At 45.8% G+C, this 20,748-nt stretch overlaps 1 protein-coding gene across 8 annotated transcripts in view; it reads right to left on the bottom strand.

Annotated features, from left to right (window-relative positions):
• Positions 1 to 20,748, bottom strand: part of DOT1L (DOT1 like histone lysine methyltransferase) — a 119,118-nt gene that overhangs the window by 59,033 nt on the left and 39,337 nt on the right. For all 8 annotated transcript variants that reach the window (XM_077331546.1, XM_077331545.1, XM_077331548.1 and 5 more), the window contains exons 7-9: positions 18,852 to 18,914; positions 6,281 to 6,336; positions 4,869 to 4,948 (exon numbers count right to left, since the gene is read on the bottom strand). In XM_077331546.1, coding sequence (XP_077187661.1) covers positions 4,869 to 4,948; positions 6,281 to 6,336; positions 18,852 to 18,914 — 199 coding nt within the window. The remainder of the gene's footprint in view (positions 1 to 4,868; positions 4,949 to 6,280; positions 6,337 to 18,851; positions 18,915 to 20,748) is intronic.

Consider the following 20,748-nt stretch of genomic DNA (forward strand, 5'->3'; position numbering starts at 1 on the left):
AGCTGGCTTTTACTGCTGTTTACTGCATGGTCTTTTACTGCTGTTTTCCCCACTTATAGAAACTCAAAAGGAAGGAAACAGACACGATCCTTCTTGGCCGGTTCCCAATCCTCTAGCTGCGTCACTGGACTGCTGACTCCTCCAGCAAGTGAGGAATTTTATCCCAGTGAGTACCGCAAACCCTGGACAAGCAGTGCAACTTCTCTGTTCTCCCCCGCCCACATAGCTCAGAGGTCCTTCTGTGTTTCTGCCTCGTGGGCAGTGGAATCCTGTCACTTCATGGCCAGCCGTGTTTACACTTGGCTGGGCTAAAGGAGGTGGGAAACAGACAACTTGACTCCACTAGGCCTATACCCCGCTCATATACCCCACTCATATGAAAAAAGTCCTTAAAAGTCCTAAGTCTCTCGACATTTTGGGTGTGGAGCAAAAGCCGATGTTGGGGGGAGGGAAGGGGGGCTGATGTCCTGCACGATGGTGGACAATAAAGTCAGAGGGCTGCAACGCCAGCATCCACCACGGGACTCGCTTGCTGTGATGTCCTCAATCTTTTAGTCAACGGAGGGCTGCATGATTAAAGTAAAAGGGTTACAAAGCATGTCATATCTTCACAACGCAAGGGGCCATCTGACTGAAAATGCCTCCATTTCCAGAGCAGAGTAGGCTCTCTCCTGGGGGGGAACAACTTATAAATAATAAAAAGAACGGGATGTTCTTGCATTAGTACTGCTCCTAGCCCTACCCCGAAGAGTCAGTCAGACTTAATGAGATCGAGTCAGACAAGATAATTAGGGGATCCAACACTGTGACACATACTGGAACGGGGAACTGGTTCCTGGACGTTCTTCTATAGCCAATCCAACAATGGAGATGTTAAGATGGCCTATCCCAACACAAACTGACTGTAGTGCATGACCACATCTGTCAGTTGTGGGGCCAGTTTCTTGATTGTGGAAGCCAACGTTTCCTGCAGGCCTTGAATTTTGCTCCAGACTGTATGTAGTTCTCGTCTAGATTCTGGGTCTAGATTCTGGCCGTCTTAAACTTTTAGAGCATGAAGACCAGCCCCTCCAGATGTCCAAAAAGACTGACCGCAGATGTCTTAAGATGCTTCTCCCACAAGTCACTAAAAACTGTCACACTGTCAATAAATACAATCACATACTCATGACGCCAACATAAGGTCAGTCAACCACTGCTGAAATCTCATGGCTGCTCCATGCAGCCTGAAGGACTTAGTGACAAATCGATGAAGACCCCGTAAGGTCCTGAAAGCTATTCATCCCTTATCTTGGGCCATCAGTGGAATTTGCCAGTTGTTAACATTCTGGACTTTGCTCAGGTTTTCCAGCCAATACTGTGCTTCTGGCATAGGGAAGGGAAAATATTCACCTTTTTAACGCCTAAACACCTCCAGGATTAGCCATTAGGTTTTAGGACAGGTGCTATCAGACTCAATCAAAGGCTGCTAGAGGGCTCCACAATCCCCTGCTGCCAGAGGGCAGCTGGTTACTCAGTCTGCTGACAACCACACTGGTCTGCTGACAATGAAACATCAAGGTGATATACCAAAATGTTGGTAAAAACAAACCCCGTACTGGTCCAGGTGGTCTTACAAAGGGAATTGCTGAACAGAGGTTAGGGTTTCTGTGGGATCTTAGACAAGCCTGCCCTAATCTGTCAACAGTGGAGGACTCCCTTCTTTTCTGGTAGCTCCTCCACCTGGGCAAATGGAGCAGGCTTCTCCACCCAAGGAGGCAGATTTGTGATTATCTGGTTTTAGCCCAGGTTCAGCCAATTCATACTACAAATGGAGTGGTTTCCCTCTTCCCAGCCACTGTGTGTGGTTCTATCCACAGGTCCCCCTTACCTTCCAGCTAGCCCCGTCCACTGCCAAGAATGCCTTTTGGGGGCATCTAAGTGCTCGCAGACCCACATCTGAGCAAACTGCAACCACTCTATCCCCATTGTCTGCTCTTCCAGTTGCCCCCCAACATTCAGCTAGGATCGCCAACGGAGGTGCCGTGTTCAAAACCTAGCCAGTAAGGGGACACCTTTGTAGAGTCTTAAGAGATTTCTCTAACTGCAGAAAGGAAAAGGTCCAAATCAGACAGACTTTCTTCCATGCGATTTTTTGCCATCAAGTTTAACACCCAGACAAATCTCTCTACAAGATCGTTGATCTGGGGGTGATAAACTGAGATTCTGAGGTAAGAGTCAGCTGGTGGAATAAATGTGACATGAAACTCTGCTCCTGATTAATCGGGACTTCTTGGGGCATGTCAACCCCGCACAATCCATATGAATGCAGAGAAAGGGTTCTGGCTGTTGGGACAGCACTCATGGGTATTCCCATGGGCACCTGAGACAGGTACGACAATGCTTTCAAACATCTAGGTAGGCTAGAAGAATACCAAAGGCTTCGTTGGGCTCCATCAGTTGTGTGACTCCCCCCAAAGCCCCTTTTTATTACAGGCAACTGTGTACTTTCAGACTGAGGCAGCTGCTCAGCCTCTTTAGTATCTCACCTTGCCCTCTGCATTTCAAGAGTTTAATTCTTACTCTACAATTTTATGGATTTCTGACTTGCTTTTTAACCTCATGGTTTCTTCTGGCTGGGCAATGCTGGGTAACAGTTTCTAGCTTTCCCTTGGTCTCTCTTCTAATCTTGCACGGAGGTGGCCCCTTCAACCAGAGATCACCCATGAGGCCGCTCACATTTGATGAAGGCCTGCTCAGCACAGCAATCGCCACGATGGCTTCATAACAGGCCCATGTGTAGAAGATCTTCCATTAGCTGACATTGCTCCCAGGACCAGCAGCAGACTGTTTGCAGTTCAATGCAGGTATTGGGGGACAACTGCCAGGAAAGCAATGGTCAAAGCACTTCCAGTGTCCAGCGGAATCATTAAATCTGGCCAAATATTGAGGCACAGACCAACAGGGGAGGGGCACCCCTCCATATGGACCCAACTTCGGGAGGGAATACCCAACTGTATTTCATACAGGGGCACTTCCAGAGCATGTTGGCCAGACTGGCCAAATGTGAAACTAAATCTTCGGGTGGTCTTGCTGGTCTCCTGCTGCAGGCCTCCAGCATCTGGTTTTGTTCCCTACATGCGGCTTCCTTTTTTTCAGGCCACAAGTTCGGCTCATTCTGTTATCTCTGCTCGCTTTGCGTAATTCGTGGGTGGTGGTGGCAGCCTTTGCTGTGGGACCCCCGGATTTTGGTCTCTCCTCATTCTGTCCTTGCATCTGCTGGACACCCAGAAGTCATCTATTATCTGGGCCACCTTACTCAGAGACTCTGGGTGTTGTTGAATGACCCAGGCTTGACGTTGCATAAGGGGCCTCTGCCTAAGCCCTTTCTGGCTTTAGGTGTTTCTGGATGAGGGCAGGCTGTTTCACAGGACGGTTGGATTGGATGCACTGCCAATAATATGCTTTTTATCCACAACACAACAATTTTGGCAAATGCTTTGTTAATACTTGTTTTTGCAATCACTAGGGTTAGCTGTGCTCAGAGATTGAAGGGTAGAGAAGGGTAGCTCTGGAAGGAAGGGCCCCCAACGGCTGACCATCAGGACTTGAGCCAAGCTGTCACCACTGCAGTTAACTTAAATCCCATAATGACTTCCATGTGGTTGGTGCAAGCCATCTTCATTAGTGGGAATGGTGCCTCCTGTAGACCTAGCTACCACACAAACAGCCTGGTTGACTCACAGGACAATATTGGTCTTCAGAAGTCTGCTGTTGGTTCAGTCTTCTCCATAACAGCTTCCCCTGAGACTGGAACATCCACTTCCCCAAATGGATGAGGTCCAAGATTGATTCTAACATTTCTTGCTTTCTTCTGAACCTCAGAACAGGAACCATTTTTTTCTGCCTCTGGGTACCAAGTGAGCAGGACTGCTTTTCACAGGTTCTCTCCCTTAGTCAGAGGAAGGAAGTTCCCATCATCCTGCTACTTCTGGTCTGGCATTTGGCTGAGTCTGGGAGATGGCAAACTGATGCCTAGCTCTCACAGGGCTGTACCCCCCCCTCACAATGCAACACATCTGAAGTCCAGGAATGGGGGGGGGGGGAACGGACAGAAATACTCTCCTCATCCCCAAGATCAGGAACTGCCAACTAGCCAATCACAAGCTGGGTCGCATGGGGCGGGAGGGGTTTCCTTTCTGAACGGCTGATGCATCTGGATTTGAGGCACCAGGACACAACCGCTAAAGGGCTAGGGCAGACTCTGGCTGAGCTGCCTAGCTTGCATGGCATGGCCAATTTCTAGTTTCCTACCACTACTTCCCAAGGTCTTCTTATTAAAACATTTGGTGGCCAAGGAGAAGGTAAAATACCCTATTTCGCTATGAACACTTCAAGGAACATTATACTGAGCCAGTTTAGCAGTGCTTGGAGTTAAAGCATGTGGGGGCCAAGAAACCCACCCCGCTATTGGAAGGAGCAATTGCCAACAAAAAGTTGGCTACCCGTGTACACGTACAAAATACATATGCAAAGCACTGATCTGAAGGGGGGTTTTTTTGTTTTTTTGCAAAGCAAACTTCAAGCCACTAGTTCCAATATAGAAAGACACTCAGGACTCTCATACAACACAATGAAGGTATCTACACAAGGCCTGGAGATTTGCAAAGGAGGAGAATGGCCAATTCTCTGCCCTAAGAAGCTTACAATCTACATTCAGACAGCAACTGGAGCCATTCCAAAGCTGCAAGGGACGTAGACGAACAAGCCCCATCCAGACAGACAGCCGGCCACCAACACGGACAAGAGCTCACCAGCATAGCTTGGCTACAGCAGCTGCCACAGAAGATCCAGGGCAGCAACAGCCACGAGGGGCTTGAATTATTTACCTTCCTTCATGTTTGCAAATCGTTCCTTCAGCTGGTGATCCACCTCAGGTCCGAAGGCAAAGTTATTCACAAATATAACACTGTAAGATAAGATAAAAACATGTTAGTAAGACATGAACCCCCCGTAGCTTCCATTTTAAATACAGAGCTGGAAAGGCAATACATCTATTTGGCAAACAATGTGATGTTTCTGAAACGCACTGAATGATAATGGGGAAAGTATGCCACCACCACCCTTTGAGTCTGCAAAAAACCAACCGCCGTGCCTCCACTGGCTCGAAATCAGACCCACAAACAAGGAAATATTATTACATTCTGGGGGTCGCCTTGAGGGGAGCTGACTCCCTTGTGTCTGGGGAATGCCAGCACAGCAATAGTGAAAAGCAGATACGAAAATCAGCTCTTTCAGGGCTGAGGAAACGCATGGGAGGGAGATGGTGCTTTCTGCCTCTTTCCAAACCCCAGAATCTGCAAATACCCCAATAAAGGCAATACGCAGTAGATTCAGGACACACAGATATTGTTTGCTCAAAGGGTGATTGGCTTGAGGAATACAGTGCCACAAGATCAGCCAAGATGACTTCAAAAGATGACTAGACAAAATCAGGACAGATTAGTCCCTCAGTGGCTGTTTATGCCAGGATGCCTAAATAAAACCTCCCTGTTCAGAGACTGTAACCCTCTGAATACAAGAACTGGGGGCAGAAAGGAGGTGGCTTTTGCCTCCAGGCCATCTGAGTTTCATACTACTGGCCCTTCCTAAAGCTGGTGACATCTGGTGGGAGTGTATGGGTGAAGTAACTTCTGGTGACTTGGCACTTCTGGGGGCAGGTGGCTGACAGATGTGGCCAGCTGTCATCAATTCTGGGGTTCCCCAAAGCCTGAGAAATACTTCCCTCATGGTCAAAAGGATTTTAAAAGGCTGTTACAGAGTCAAGGCAGTTTGTCTTGAACTTGCAGAATATTTCCATTGATAGGGAAAGGGACAGGCAACAATTCTGGCAACACTTCCTTTCCTGTCCCACAAGGTCACACCCCAGTTGAGAGGCCACACACAAATCTAACAGAACAACAAAAACCTCCCAGAGGGGAGTATGCGTTTTATAGGGGCAGCAGCCCTAGAGACAGACAGGTGTCTAAATAAATCAACACTTAAAGCAAGCATATATAGCAGTCTCTCTCAGCTTTTTGGACATCTGGAGGGCCGCAGTTTGACTACCCTTGGCTAGAGTGTTGTGCCACAACCCTGGAGAAGCTGATTCAAACCCATGCAGTCGTCCTCCCTCAGCCTAGCAGACCTCACAGGGCTGTTGTGAGGGTAAAGTGGAGGAGAACAAGCACCAAGACGATATCTTGAGTTTCTTGGTAAAACTGTAAGGGGGGGGGCACCCAGGACAATGACGAGTCAGTACCTTGTGTTAGCAATCCTCTCTCGCCATTCTTCCGAGAGGAAATCACCTCTTTCCAGCTAAGGACAGAAAGAAAATTCATCTTGAAATTCCATTTCCATGATCCTGACAAATGCGCGCTGGGGAGACAACTGAAAAATGCCTGCTAAGATGTCCCACATGGGAAAACACATATGGATTGTAAATTCATTTATATTTTTCAACCCAGTAAACTTCTCTTACTATAAATTAGTGGATCAAGTGCTGAATAGAATCAGGTCACCTTCACCTGATATTGCATTAATTACAGTGTCAATATTACCTGCTGTGCATCTTGGGAAGAATGTAATTTATCTTTCTCTCAGGTTACAGGCAGCTCCTGTTTGTGGGTATTCCCTCCCCATCCACCCAACCCAGGATGAAAACTGAGATTGCAGCTCCACACAGATTTCCAAATAGTCTGAAAGGTGACCCAGGGTCCTGGGGGAGGGAGATCTTTATGGGGTAACTCTGCTGTGTCCTCTCCCAAGGACAAGAGCCTGGGCTTCTCCACAGCAGTGCCCTCCCAGAGAGGTATGTAAAGCTACCTCTGTTCAAGTTTTTTTAGAAAGTACAGATTAGCCAAAAAGGTTTCGCCAATGAAGTGTTCTTTAAGTGTTGCTTACAAATGAATCCAAAGCTTAATGCAGCCATTTTTACTGGTATACCTGCCAAAATTGAATGAGAATAAGGATTTTCGTTTGCACAGATTAAAGTTAAGAACAAAACAGCAGTGAGAAAAGATGACACGGTGGCTGCGACCCAAGGCGCTCTCGTTTTTTGCCGACCAGTCCAGCTGACTTCTGGTGACTCCGACGGGGCTTGCAAGACAAGAGATGTTGGGCGATTTATTAGGGTTAGGGTTAGACAGTTTTTGCCCTTGCATGCCTCTCCCGCACAACCCTGGCCTTCCTTGCTGAGCTCCCCTCCAAGGCCTAGCCAGGGCCAACCCTGCTTAACTTCCGAGATCTGACCGAATCACCCTGGCCTAGCCTGAGCCTCCCTCCAGGTCAGCACTAGAGAGCAAAGCCCATGGAGCTGAATGAGATTTTCTTCCAAGTAGACCTGGTTAGGATTGCACTGTGCATTCAGCACACCCAAGTCCTGTGCATTCCGTGCCATGGCTATGGCTCGTTTTAATGGAATTGAAGCTGTCCTTCACAGAAGTGATTAGGGGACCTTGTTGTTTGCCTTATTGCTTGGCAGTAACCTCTCACCATGTGAGAAGAACCTCATGAGAATTTTACCTTCCCTTTGGATGGGAACTGCACAGCGTACCCGGTGAATTGCTAACTTGATTTACTTTTTAAAAGTTGATCGCATTTGCAGTTCACAAGGCAATAAAGCATACAAGGGAATTGTGCCCCGGTGGTGGTGGGGGGGGGGATTAAATACAAAATGTGAAAGTTTGACTATTTCTGCACGGGCAATGGCACCCATTCATGATTTTAATAAAAGAAAGATTCCAGCAATAGAATGTTTTCCACACAAAAATAAAGCACTGGAAACTTTCTGACCCATGTCCGTTTACCCCCCACCCAAGTGACCACTGAACCAGCTTGTACTCTTTTGCACAGAGAAGTTAGGGCTTTCAAGACTGAGCCCCCTTTTATCTGCATTGGATCCTAACTGCGTGAATCACCCAAGGAGCCAATTTAGGATGCAAGCAGAATCAATCTCCAAAAAACTTTTGCACGTACACACACACACACACCTCTTAAAACATTGCTATTGCATGTTTATCCAATGCACTACTCCATGCACAAATTGCATTATACTTGCTCACCCTCCCCTGCAGCTTCCAAATACCTCTGGCGACATCATCAGAAGAATGCAAAGCCAACTCTCCTGAGAGATCATTATCAGAGGAGATTCTGGTATTTAAATTCAAATATTTTTTATTTTGTTTTAAAGGGTTAGCAGGCATAATAAATCACCCAACCATCTTGTGAAGTGGGACTCCTGGTTCACAGATTGGCAATGAAGGCTATGAGCTAGCAAGCTGCCCCAAGGCAGAACAGGAGAATCGAACCCAAACCTACCAGGGACCAGGGGAAACGTACTACATCAGCCCCTGCAGTCTCCCAACTTCCTTGACTCATCCTCGAATACTTTTTAACAGTGCCTCTAAGTCCCCCCTGGTGCTAGATTCCCTCCTTTTGTGGGTTCCTATTCACCCACATGGACAGGAAGGCGAACAAATGTCCGTTTGGGCCTGCAACATTCCACAGCGTGCAAAGGGCTTCTGCCCCTCTGACTAGGAACGATCTACAGAGACAGGGATGAGGGTTAGGAGGACTTGGTCAGACCCAAGCAGCAGACCCCAGCCGAGAGGGATAGATAGGGCTGTCCACACCAGAAAGGCAATGCTGGGAATCATGAAGAGCTGTAGCTTGGGATTTTTAAAAGTGCAACTTTACATTGTTTGGCCACTTAACTGAAAGGTGTCCAGAAATTGCACTTAAACACAGAATGCCGTCTGGACTGGGTCACTCCAGCACTGACTTCAAATCTACTTCTAGGACTAACTGAAAATGCTGGTAGTCAAGTCAGATTTTATTGCATGCAGCCATAGGCCATTACAATACAAAAGGAAAATATAAAAGGATTTAAAACATTTCAAATCAGTAATAAAAACAATGTGCAATCTCAGACAACAATCACTTAACATCATAAAAACATTTCCAGACTACATATGTCCACCTATCCTAAAACTCCTCTAGGTACTTGCTCTCTGCATCACCACTCTGGCCCTTATTTTCTTTGCTGCAAGGGCAAATAATGACATTTTGTTAGAAACAAATGAATTAGTATCAGCTAACAAAACCACAAGTTTTTCCTGTTCGGATTTATCATTTAGCCCATCTAGTAGGCCAGCTAGAAATTTGGCCCTAGGATCTGTATACAATGGGCAAGTGAGAATGTAATGTGGGAGATCCTCCAGGACTAAAGCTCCACAAATACAGAAGCATTGATCTTTTGGTGTTTTATGGTATCGCCCACTCAATACAGCTGTTGGCATTGTTTGAAATCGCATGGAGGTAAAAGCTACTCTGAGACTATGAGTTGAAAGATAGACTAGATAGGAAGATCTCAAATGGTTTGTTTTGAATAATTTGTACCAGGGTGAACTTTTAGATTGCAGGATTAATGATCTATCAATCAAGGCATCTGAGATAAATACCCAGTCTCTGAGTTGGTTATTATCACCTGAAGAGTTTAACAGGTCATCTGGGATGGAATAACGTGACAAAATGTTATTTAAAAATCTGGAGCGAGAAGGATCTTTGGCCAACAGAAGCTTAAAAGATTGTTCACTAAGTGAATTTGAACTTGATGTTCCATGCTTCCATTTCTTCCATGCTTTTACAATGGCCAAATGTATGCGAGCCCTAATTGAGGGCAGGCCAGTTTCTGCTCTGATAAGAGCTGCTGATGTTCCCTTTGGAAGGACTAAGATGCACCTGAGAAAAAGATTTTGAATACTTTCTAAGCTGGTAATAATATCTTCCTTCCAACCCCAGATTTCAGCAGCATACAAGAGGTGAGGGACGACCTTGCTAGTAAATAGTTTCAAGGCTGGGTCTATAAGATGTCCTCCCTTTGTGTAGTAGAATCTCAGAATAGACCCAACTAACCTCAGTGCAGAGGACTTGATGGTTTCTAGGTGTGCATTCCAATTCAGAGTATCTTTAAATGTGACTCCCAGATATTTGAAAGAGCTACATTGTACAATAGGGTGCCCGTGTATACTCCAGTGTGATTTTTTGGGTCTTTTTCTAAATACAATTACTTTTGTCTTCTCATAATTAATGTTGAGTGACTCCTACTTGCAGTATGCACCTAGTTCTTGCAACAGGCTTCTTAGTCCTATTTTAGTAAAAGAAATTAGGGCCATGTCATCAGCATACAATAAAATGGAGATTTTTTGTTGGCCAAGAGATGGTGGAAAAAAATGGGGACCGGAAAGCCTCTTAACTATGTTGTTTATATACAGATTAAATAGGAGGGGAGCCAAAACACAACCCTGTTTGACTCCTTTATTTGTTGGGATTCTGTTAGTTAAAGATCCTGATGTTCCTACCCAGATTTGGGCAAGTGTATCTGTATGTAACTCACGTAATAAAGAGAGTAGCCGTCTGTCAATGTTTGTTCCTGCTAACTTTGACCATAAGCGGTTTCTATCAATGGAGTCAAAAGCTGCCGCCAGGTCAACGAATGCTACATATAATGATTTTGTTGGGCTATTTATACCAGAAAAGGCTAGTTGATATAAGGTTTGGCAGTGATTAACTGTGCTAAGACCTTTTCTAAATCCTCCTTGTTGGGGATGTATAACCTGATTTTCATTCACCCAGTCTTCCAGTTTATGTAGCAAAAACTTGCTATACAATTTTGCTGATATATCCAACAGGCTTATTGGTCTGTAGTTTTGTGGATCCGTTCTGTCACCTTTCTTAAAAATAGGGACAATAATACTCAACTTTCAGGCATTAGACCTGATTCATTTATTTGTGTAAAAACTTTGGCTAGGATAGGTGCCCACCATTCTGAAAAGGCTTTAAACAAATCTGGGGGAATCAGATCTTCCCCGGGCGCTTTTCCAGAGGTCAGTGAGAAAATTAATCCCCTAATTTCTACCTCTGTTACTGGGGGCCAAACTGGAAGGTCTAAGATGTCAAGGAAAGTATTTTGCATCTGTGACATGTTCGGTGTAGATGAATTAACTCCAAAAACCTTGCTAAAATACTCAAACCAAACTTTCCCTGGAATTTGTGCTTCAAATTGACGCAGTGAACTACTTAAACCATTAGAGACCAGTTCCCAGAACCGAGGGTCATTCTTTTCATAGACTGCCAATTCCAACTCATTCCATAGCTGTCTAGCATGATCCATTTTCTTTTGTTTAAGTAGGCGTTTATATTGAGATCTGAGTTGAAGAAGATGGGGCATTAAAACACCAGAGTTACCACACCTAACCTGTCTCATGCAAGAGATCAAGGCTTTTTTGAATGCTTTGCATTCTTGATCAAACCATTCATTGCTTGTATAAGGTATAGCTTTTACTGGTCTATTGTTTATTAACAGTGGTTTGAGGTGATTGACTATAGTCTCATAGCATTTAATAGCGTCATTACTAGGATGTAAAAGAGTTAATCGCAGGGACTCCCATTCTAAATTTTTAAAGGTTTGAAGTAATTTGTTGTTTAGTTGTTCAGACCATTTAACTCTTCTGAAACCTGGAATGGTATCTTCTGCAAAACCTTGTACTGGTTTCAGTAGGATATTATCACTAGTATACAACAATAGTCTCAGAGGACAATGATCACTCCAAGGGCAATTACCGACCTCAAAATAAGATACTAAATTCAGTAAACTAGGCGATATAGCAATATAGTCAATTGTACTTGCCCGACAAGTTGACAGATAGGTAAAGGTACCACAGGTTGTGTCATAATTAGTACCATGCAAAATATGTAAATCAAATAAAGAAAGAAATTCCAAGAATTTCAAACCAAACTTGTTAACAATTACATCCTTTGATAAACGGTCCAGAATGGTAGCATGGAGAGCTATTTGGGCATTGGTCTCTGGTCTTATATCTCTAAAACCAGACCCTATTCGAGCATTAAAATCACCACAAATAATAAACTGGGCTTTTGGATAGTGGTAAATCAAAAATTCCATTATAATGGCCAATGAGTCCCAGGGATTCTCCTTATCCTGATCTAAGGAACTCTTGGGTGGTATGTATACGTTGATACACACTAGATTTCCAGAATAAAGACCCTTAATTAAAATTGTCTGGAATTGGTTGGAACAACAGTTTACTAAAACTTGCACATCAACTTTTAAGTCAACATTTACCAATATCGCTAAACCTCCACTACCCCGGCCCTTTGGGCTGATCCTAACTGCTGGAACTGAAAAGGCTTGATAACCTTGGAGGATGGGGGAATCAGATTCTTGGGACCAGGTTTCTTGGAGACATAGGATATCATGGCCCTGTAAAAAGGTTAAGAAATCTGAGTCATATAGCTTGTTCTTCCAACCTCCAAGATTCCAGGATAAAATTTTTAGTTGTCAATCCAGTTTAGAGATAGTATTAAGGTCACCATCATGATCTAAAAAAACACAGCCATTTTTTGAAGATATTATGGAGTCAGGGTTAGTCTGCTGGTTTATTATAATCTCTGTCTCCATCTTGGTCTGTGAGCAACTGAGTGATACACTATTGGGCTTTCCAGTATTTCCAGCAGCTATTTTGGGAGGAAGTGAAAGTGGGGGAGCTGAATCTGATGGATAAGAGTCTCTTGTTTCACTTGTCGGCTTTACTACTGGCGCCTTTGGAGACAACTCATTTTTTGTACTCAGAAGTTTTTGTCTTAGGGGATCCAGTCTATCAGTGATCTCAGTTTGTTCAGCAGGTGGGAGGGCTGATTAAGTTCTCTTCTATGGAATAATCGGGAATAAAATGTCCACATTTCTTATTCATGGAATCCATAGAGTCAGTCCAGTTTATCAAATCTCCATGAACAGCGTCCTTCTGATCTTCAGAATGATTTTTATCTATCGTTGAGGATTTAAGTTGTGGAGGCTTTGATATCAATGAAGTTAAAATGAGGTTATCGAATACTCGGACTGGAAATATCCCTTTTGTACGCAGAAAGGGTTTCTGGTGCAAAAAAGCTGTAGGTACCTTAGGAGTTGTGAAAATAAGCATGGTTCTTTGTACCTGATTTGAGTTGTTGAGAGGCTCAACCGAAATCAAATCAATAGGTGATATAGACTTGCCAAGGAGATCTCTTAGGTGTTGAAATACCTGGTGCTTGGTTTTCCAAAGAGGCATTTGGCCTTTATATCTGCAGATAGTCACACAGATTTTGCAAGGCTGTAATTTTAGCTGGTATTGTAGACTCTTGCCATCTTGTATTTTTGGAATATTATCCACTACTTCTAGGACTAACTGAAAATGCTGGTATGTACATGCCACATACAGTCTGGTACCTGCTCCCCTTAAGGACTACATACTCCCATGCAAACCTACCCAACAGTTGCAATCACATTTAGGGACTCTGCTTGGCCTACACCCCAATATCCAAGGGTAGATGGGCAGCAACTTGAGAAAGGGCCTCCTCAGGGAAATTAGTCTACCTCCCTTGATCACTATCTTCCACCAGTGGGTAAAACACTTTGTTTTGCAGGTGTTCCTTCACTGTCACTCTATATCCGTGATTCTCAACCTTCCTAATGCTGCAACCCTTTAATCCAGCTCCTCACATTGTGGTGACCCCCAACTATAAAATTAGGCAAGTGTTCTTTTACATAAGTTAAATGGAAACTGACCAATGGCGTGAAGATCCATTGTTCGTGATTGGATATAAATTGTTTTTTTCTTGGGTTCTGCCTCTTGTCCCACCATGCCGATCTTGCTCTATTCCGCTGCTCCAGACAGATAGAATCATAGAATCCTAGAGTTGGAAGGGGCAATACAGGCCATCTAGTCCAACCCCCTGCTCAACGCAGGATCAGCCCAAAGCATCCTAAAGCATCCAAGAAAAGTGTGTATCCAACCTTTGCTTGAAGACTGCCAGTGAGGGGGAGCTCACCACCTCCTTAGGCAGCCTATTCCACTGCTGAACTACTTTGACTGTGAAAATTTTTTTCCTGATATCTACCCTATATCGTTGTACTTGAAGTTTAAACCCATTACTGCGTGTCCTCTCCTCTGCCGCCAACGGAAACAACATCCTGCCCTCCTCCAAGTGACAACCTTTCAAATACTTAAAGAGGGCTATCATGTCCCCTCTCAACCTCCTTTTCTCCAGGCTGAACATTCCCAAGTCCCTCAGCCTATCTTCATAGGGCTTGGTCCCTTGGCCTCAGATCATCTTCGTCTCTCTCCTCTGTACCCTTTCAATTTTATCGACGTCCTTCTTGAAGTGAGGCCTCCAGAACTGCACACAGTACTCCAGGGGTGGTCTGACCAGTGCCGTATACAATGGGACTATGACATCTTGTGATTTTGATGTGATGCCTCTGTTGATACAGCCCAAAATGGCATACACCTTTTTTACCGCTGCATCACACTGCCTGCTCATGTTTAGTTTACAATCCACAAGTACCCCAAGGTCTCGTTCACACACAGTGTGTTCAGATCTCGTTGAACTCTGTCTCTATCTTCCGGAGTATTTGCCAGTCCTCCCAATTTGGTGTCATCTGCAAATTTAATGAGTAGTCCCTCCACCCCCTAATCTAAATCATTAATAAATATGTTAAAAAGTACCGGGCCGAGCACCGAGCCCTGAGGTACCCCGCTACTCACCTCTCTCCAGTCTGATGAAACACCACTGACAACAACTCTTTGAGTGCGGTTCTCTAACCAATTCCCTATTCACTTAACTATCTGAAAATCCAGATTGCAGTCATTCAACTTATCCATCAGAACATCATGGGGAACCTTGTCAAAAGCTTTACTATAATCCAAGTAAATGACATCAACCGAATTTCCCCGATCCAGCAAACCTGTTACTTGGTCAAAAAAGGAAACCAGGTTGGTCTGACAGGACCTGTTGGAGACAAATCCATGCTGACTTCTTTGGATCACCAAATTGTCCTCCAGATGTTTGCAGATCGCTCCCTTTAATATCTGCTCCATTATCTTCCCCACAACAGAGGTCAGACTCACTGGTCTGTAGTTTCCCGGGTCATCCTTCGTCCCTTTTTTGAAGATCGGAATAACGTTTGCTCTCTTCCAGTCCTCCGGGACATCTCCAGTCCTTAAAGAGGTCCCGAAGGTGATGGACAAGGGCTGTGCAAGTTCTCTGGAAAATTCTTTGAGCACTCTCAGGTACATTTCATCTGGACCAGGGGATTTGAACTCATCCAGTGCAGCTAAATGCCTCTCAACAACCTCTCTATCCATGTTAACCTGCCACCCAGACACTATCCTTTGGCTACGGCCATCTCTAGATGTGCCTAAACCCTTTGACCAGTGGGGAAAAACAGATGTAAAATAGGCACTAAGCTTTTCTGCTTTCTCTGCATCTTTCGTTAGAGTTTGTCCATCTGCACCCAACAGTGGGCCTATTGCCTCTATGTTTGCTCCTCACATAACTGAAAAATCTTTTCTTGTTACAATGGGCTTCCCTGGCCAATCTTACCTCACTCTCAGCTTTGGCCTTTCTGATGATTGATCTACAGTGCCTAGTAACCTGTAGGTACTCTTCTTTAGAGCTCTGTCCTTCCCTCCATTTCCTGAACATAATCCTTTTCTTAGTTCCTCTTGAAGTTCTCTGTTCATCCAAATAGGCTTCTTAGAGCTCCTGCAGTGTTTTTGTCTTTCTGGGATAGTCATTGATTGAGCATGCAATAGCTCTTGTTTGAGTAGCGCCCACCCTTCACATGCTCCCTTCCCTTCCAGCATTCTTGTCCATGGTATGACACTCATCATGTCTCTGAGTTTATTAAAGTTTGCCCTACAAAAATCCAACATCTGCGTCTGGCTACAAGCTTCCTTGCCTCCCCATCTCAAAAGGAATTCTATGAGGACATGGTCACTTCCCCCTAGGGTCCCCACCTCCTTCACCTCATCCACCAACTCTTGCCTGTTGGTCAGTATTAAGTCCAGTATGGCTGAACCTCTTGTGGGTTCATCTACCATTTGATAAATGAAATTGTCAGCCAGGCAGGTCAGAAAGTTGCATGACTGAGGACGCTTCGCAGAGTTTGTTTCCCAGCACACATCTGGGAAATTGAAGTCACCCATGATGACAAGGTCCTGCCGCTTGGATATTTTCTCAAGCTGCTCACAAAGTGCAGCATCCACATCCTCTCGTTGGTCAGGCGGTCGGTAGCAGACACCAACCACCACACTGTTTTCCCCTCGCTTATTTTCACCCAGATGCTTTCCACTGTAGATATGCTCTCCTTCACTAGACGAATGCTTTGTCTTAATCGACCCCACAAGGCTGTTCTGTAGATGGTACCCCCCCCCCGCAGCCAAGCTGCTTGCCCTGCCAGCCCCTGTGAAAGGGTTGCTCAATCCCCAAAGGGGTCCTGACCCCCAGGTTGAGAATCACTGCTCTATATGTATGTTTGTGTGTGTGCATGAGCGCACACTGTGTGGGCGGAAGGGGGAGACTGACAGTCATTTCAATCGTTTGCTGCCTTGAGGGCCCAAACTAGACTGAATGGCAGGATGCACATTTTTTTCACCAACTAAAATTAATATTTAAAACAGCCTATTTACCTGTTCACCTATGGCAAGAGATCAGGCTGCAGAGCTTTAGCAAACTAGCCCTTTTAGGCTGTTAGGATGCCATAAATGATGGGACAGAGGCACACATCTTCGGGTATGCTGCTTGAAACTGTGGCAGGCTTCCAACATTTGAAGCCAGTCATACAGAATGTGCTTGGAGAACTAATAGAGTGCTGAAAGAGGGTGTGCCACACCATCACTTTTAGCCCAGCCTGTGAACAGAGATTCCACTAGTACAGCACGGAATACCGAGCAATCAGAACAGCAGAACCGCCATTTATAGCGTCCAATTAAAATGACTGCCCTCTTCACCCCTCCCGTCCAAATTTCTGCAATCTTGTCCATAGTAGCTTAATCTCATTAATGAGTAAGAAACAGGAAGGGAGATCCACAATAGGGCTCTTCCTAGGGAAGGATAGGGCTCCAGTGACAAAAGCAATTGAAAATCTACTTCAAAACGTCACCAGTCCCTGCCTCTTACCAATTTAAGCAGTGCCACTGACACGTTTCCAAAACCAGGAGGGCCTATCCAGCAGAAAGTGCTGAAGCTGGGTTCACAGGATCTGAAGGCTGAGTCTCAGCCAAAAAGAGGCAGTCAAATTGGAAGGATGGGGGACCCTTTATGAGAAGTGCTGCAGTAGAGAGACTGGACCCATTAGGAGAGCAGTGGTGGTGACAGGTTTCCTGAAGCTGAGCTTTGGGCTCCAAAAAATGAAATCCTAAAGAGGACCGATACAGGAGCAGTACCCTCCCTTCCCCCAGAGCTGTAGTGGGAAGCAAAGCAAGCGCTTGGATGAACGCATGACACAATCCACACGGCGGGGAGGGGAGAAGCCTCTTTCCAGCTGCAGCCTCCGTGCAACACGTTTGGCTCACAATGACTGTTTTGTTCTGCCTGGAAAAGCACACGAGGCTATTTTTAAAAATGACCACGCGGCAGGCGTCCAAAGCGGCAGAGCGGTGGCTGTGTTTCAAAGCCATTCGGAGGGCTTTTTGAATCTCAAAAACAGCTGAAGTTCCCGCTTGAAAACAGGGCATTAAATACACAGATCTGGAAGAAGTTAATACCCTGCTGGTCTCTCTTTCTTTTCTTCTCCACTCTTCTCCTCCCTTTTTTTGCAAAAGGACCAATCGTTAAATTATCCTCGGTGATGGGTAGAGGGAAAGATATGCAGAAAACCAGAGTTATTAGGAAAAGCTAGCAAAGCCAGGAACTATAAGGCAGGGAAGGGAGTAGAGCTCTTCCGCTCCCATCCTCACATGCTTTATTTACCTGCTATAAGGGCCCAAGGAGGCCAGTGGGAGATTCTTCTCTGCCAACCAATCCACGCAATTCAGACCCTGTTTCCGAGTGTTGTGTTTCAGAAGTTTAGCGTTAACAAAGTCTGTGAACTATGAGCTACCACAATACAACTCTCTGTCTGGAGATTAAAGGGCTGAATTTAGGTGAGGATCCAGAGAAGGGGGAGGTGGAAGATGAAATACAACACCCCCTTGCTTCCTCCAGACACTTAATCCAGCCAACACAAAACAGAGAAAGATAAATGTGCTGGCACAGTGTAATTTCCCCCCTTTTGTTCTGTGTGTGTGCTTCTGCTGCCATCACCCCTTTCTTGAGCACCCACCCACCCACTCACACACACACACAAACAAAACACACCCCAGCCACATGCGTATCGATAACTGAGTGACTTATTTTCTGATTAGGGAAATGGGGAGGAAAACACAGACAGGTAGAAATCGTTTAAAAGAGGAGCGAGAGAAAAGACCTCATTATACGAGACAGCCTGGAAATAGCCCCTCAGCCACATGACACGGACGTCGCTCCACATCATTACGCCCCCAGATACCTGGATAGCATTCCGGGGGGACACTTCCACGGAGGAACCACAGAAGCGCCATCTGTCTGCGCTAATTGCAATGAGAAGCTTTTAGTCTTTAATAATGGAAACATGAGCCGGAATTCCCAGACAGCAGATCGCTTTGGCTGCTCCGATGGCCTAAGGAACTGAAATTTAAGAAAGACGGCTTCTCTTGCAGGGACAGAAAGAAAACAACTTAAAAAGAAGAGAAAATGCAGAGGATAAGCCTCCAAGCAGCAAAAGAAACTATTGCAGCTCCTAAACTGATGCCACCATGCATGTTTCCTCACTGCTGTGAGACCTAGAAACCAAATTGCTTGCAGCAACCAGAATCTACTGCTGTCATCTACACCCTCTGTGGACATGTAAGGGGTTTCAGTTTGCTTTCAAAGCCAATCTTGCAGTTTTATGGTTTCGGTTACTTTTCACTCACTGTGTATTCTGCGTGTTTTTTCCCATACCATTTCATCCATTTTCGGAATTCTTTATCCATGGTCTGGAAAAGGAGAGAGGCAGGAGACAAAAGGAAAAAAAAGCCTTACTGTTAGTAAACTGGTTATTTTGGCAAACTGTAGAAGGGTGGCAGAGTGGCGGCTCTTGAGAGAGCTTACTGAAGAAGAAGAAGAGTTGGTTATTCTATGCCGCTTTTCTCTACCTGACGGAGGCTCAAAGCGGCTTCCATTCGCCTTCCCTTCCTCTCCCCACAACAGACACCCTGTGAGGGTGGGTGGGGAGGCTGAGAGAGCCCTGAGATTACTGAAGAAGAAGAAGAGTTGGTTCTTAGATGCCGCTTTTCTCTACCCGAAGGAGGCTCAAAGCAGCTTCCAGTCGCCTTCCCTTTCCTCTCCCCACAACAGACACCCTGTGAGGGAGGGGAGGTTGAGAGAGCCCTGAGATTACTGAAGAAGAAGAAGAAGAAGAAGAAGAGTTGGTTCTTAGATGCCGCTTTTCTCTACCCGAAGGAGGCTCAAAGCGGCTTCCAGTCGCCTTCCCTTTCCTCTCCCCACAACAGACACCCTGTGAGGGAGGGGAGGCTGAGAGAGCCCTGAGATTACTGAAGAATAAGAGTTGGTTCTTAGACGCCGCTTTTCTCTACCCGAAGGAGTCTCAAAGTGGCTTCCAGTCACCTTCCCTTTCCTCTCCCCACAACAAATACCCTGTGAGGTGGGTGAGGCTGAGAGAGCCCTGATATTACTGCTTGATCAGACCACTTTTATCAGCGCCATGGGGAGCCCAAGGTCACCCAGCTGGCTGCATGTGGGGGAGTGTAGAATCGAACCCGGCATGCCAGTTTAGAAGTCCACACTCCTAACCACGACACCAAATTGCTGCCCCAAAACACGAGCAAAATAGCCATGTCTTTTTTTAAGATGGGAAGCTGAAGGTTATGGCAGTGGGACCAGCCAGGAATGGAACCAATGAAACCTATACCAAGGGACTGTGGCAGAGAGACCAGCTGTCAGAACTGGCAACTGGGAAGGCTGATTCTCTCGGCATTTTTCGACTAAGGGATTCCAGCTCCGAGGCAGGGCTCACCCTTTGCACACACAAAGTCTCAGGCACCATCCTCGGCATTTTCCCAAAGGGTACTTAGAAACACAGATGCATAAAGCTGGAAGGGACCTCGAAGGTCATTGAGCCTAGTCTAACTCCCTGCATGATGCAGGGAATTCACAACTACCTCCTCCTCACTGCCCCGGTGACTGCTGCTCCATGCCCAAAACAAGGCAAAATCCCCCCTCCAGGACCCCTGAGCGACCAGGCCTGGAGGAAAATTCCTTCCTAACTCCAACGTGGCAGTTAGCATTACCCTGGGCAAACAAGAAAGGGCAATGAGAGCTGAGCGCTGACTCATCCCCTCCCGCCCTCCCTCCCTTGATCTGCCTAAGTTCACAGGATCAGCATTGCTATCTGATGGCCATCTACTCTCTGCTTGGGAGAGCAGAACTGGGAAAGATTCTTGATAAGAGTCCTCGAAGAGCAGATGACTCCAGATGTCTATTCAGTTTCCTAAGCCTTGAGACAGCTCCTAGAAAAGCCAAGTTGTTGTTTCCCCCTCTCTCCATACCGTGTCTTCTAAAAAGATGTTTCAGCAGTATCCAGCACCGCTTTCTGGAATCTGCTCCCCCCTCTGCCCCATTTTATTTGCACACCTGCTCTCCACTTCTCCGGCATAACAATGAGAACTAGGGTTGTGTGCTTCGGCCACCAAAGCGGCCGTTCCAGGTGTACCAGTCAGGACCCGTATGCATACTGCATGTGCCGACTGACATGCCAGCACCAGCACCGCTCATTCCCCCCCTCCCCTGCGCCACTGGCTGCTTTGGGCT

The sequence above is a fragment of the Paroedura picta genome, chromosome 4 (assembly GCF_049243985.1).
Source record: "Paroedura picta isolate Pp20150507F chromosome 4, Ppicta_v3.0, whole genome shotgun sequence".
In the NCBI taxonomy this organism is placed as follows: Eukaryota; Metazoa; Chordata; class Lepidosauria; order Squamata; family Gekkonidae; genus Paroedura; species Paroedura picta.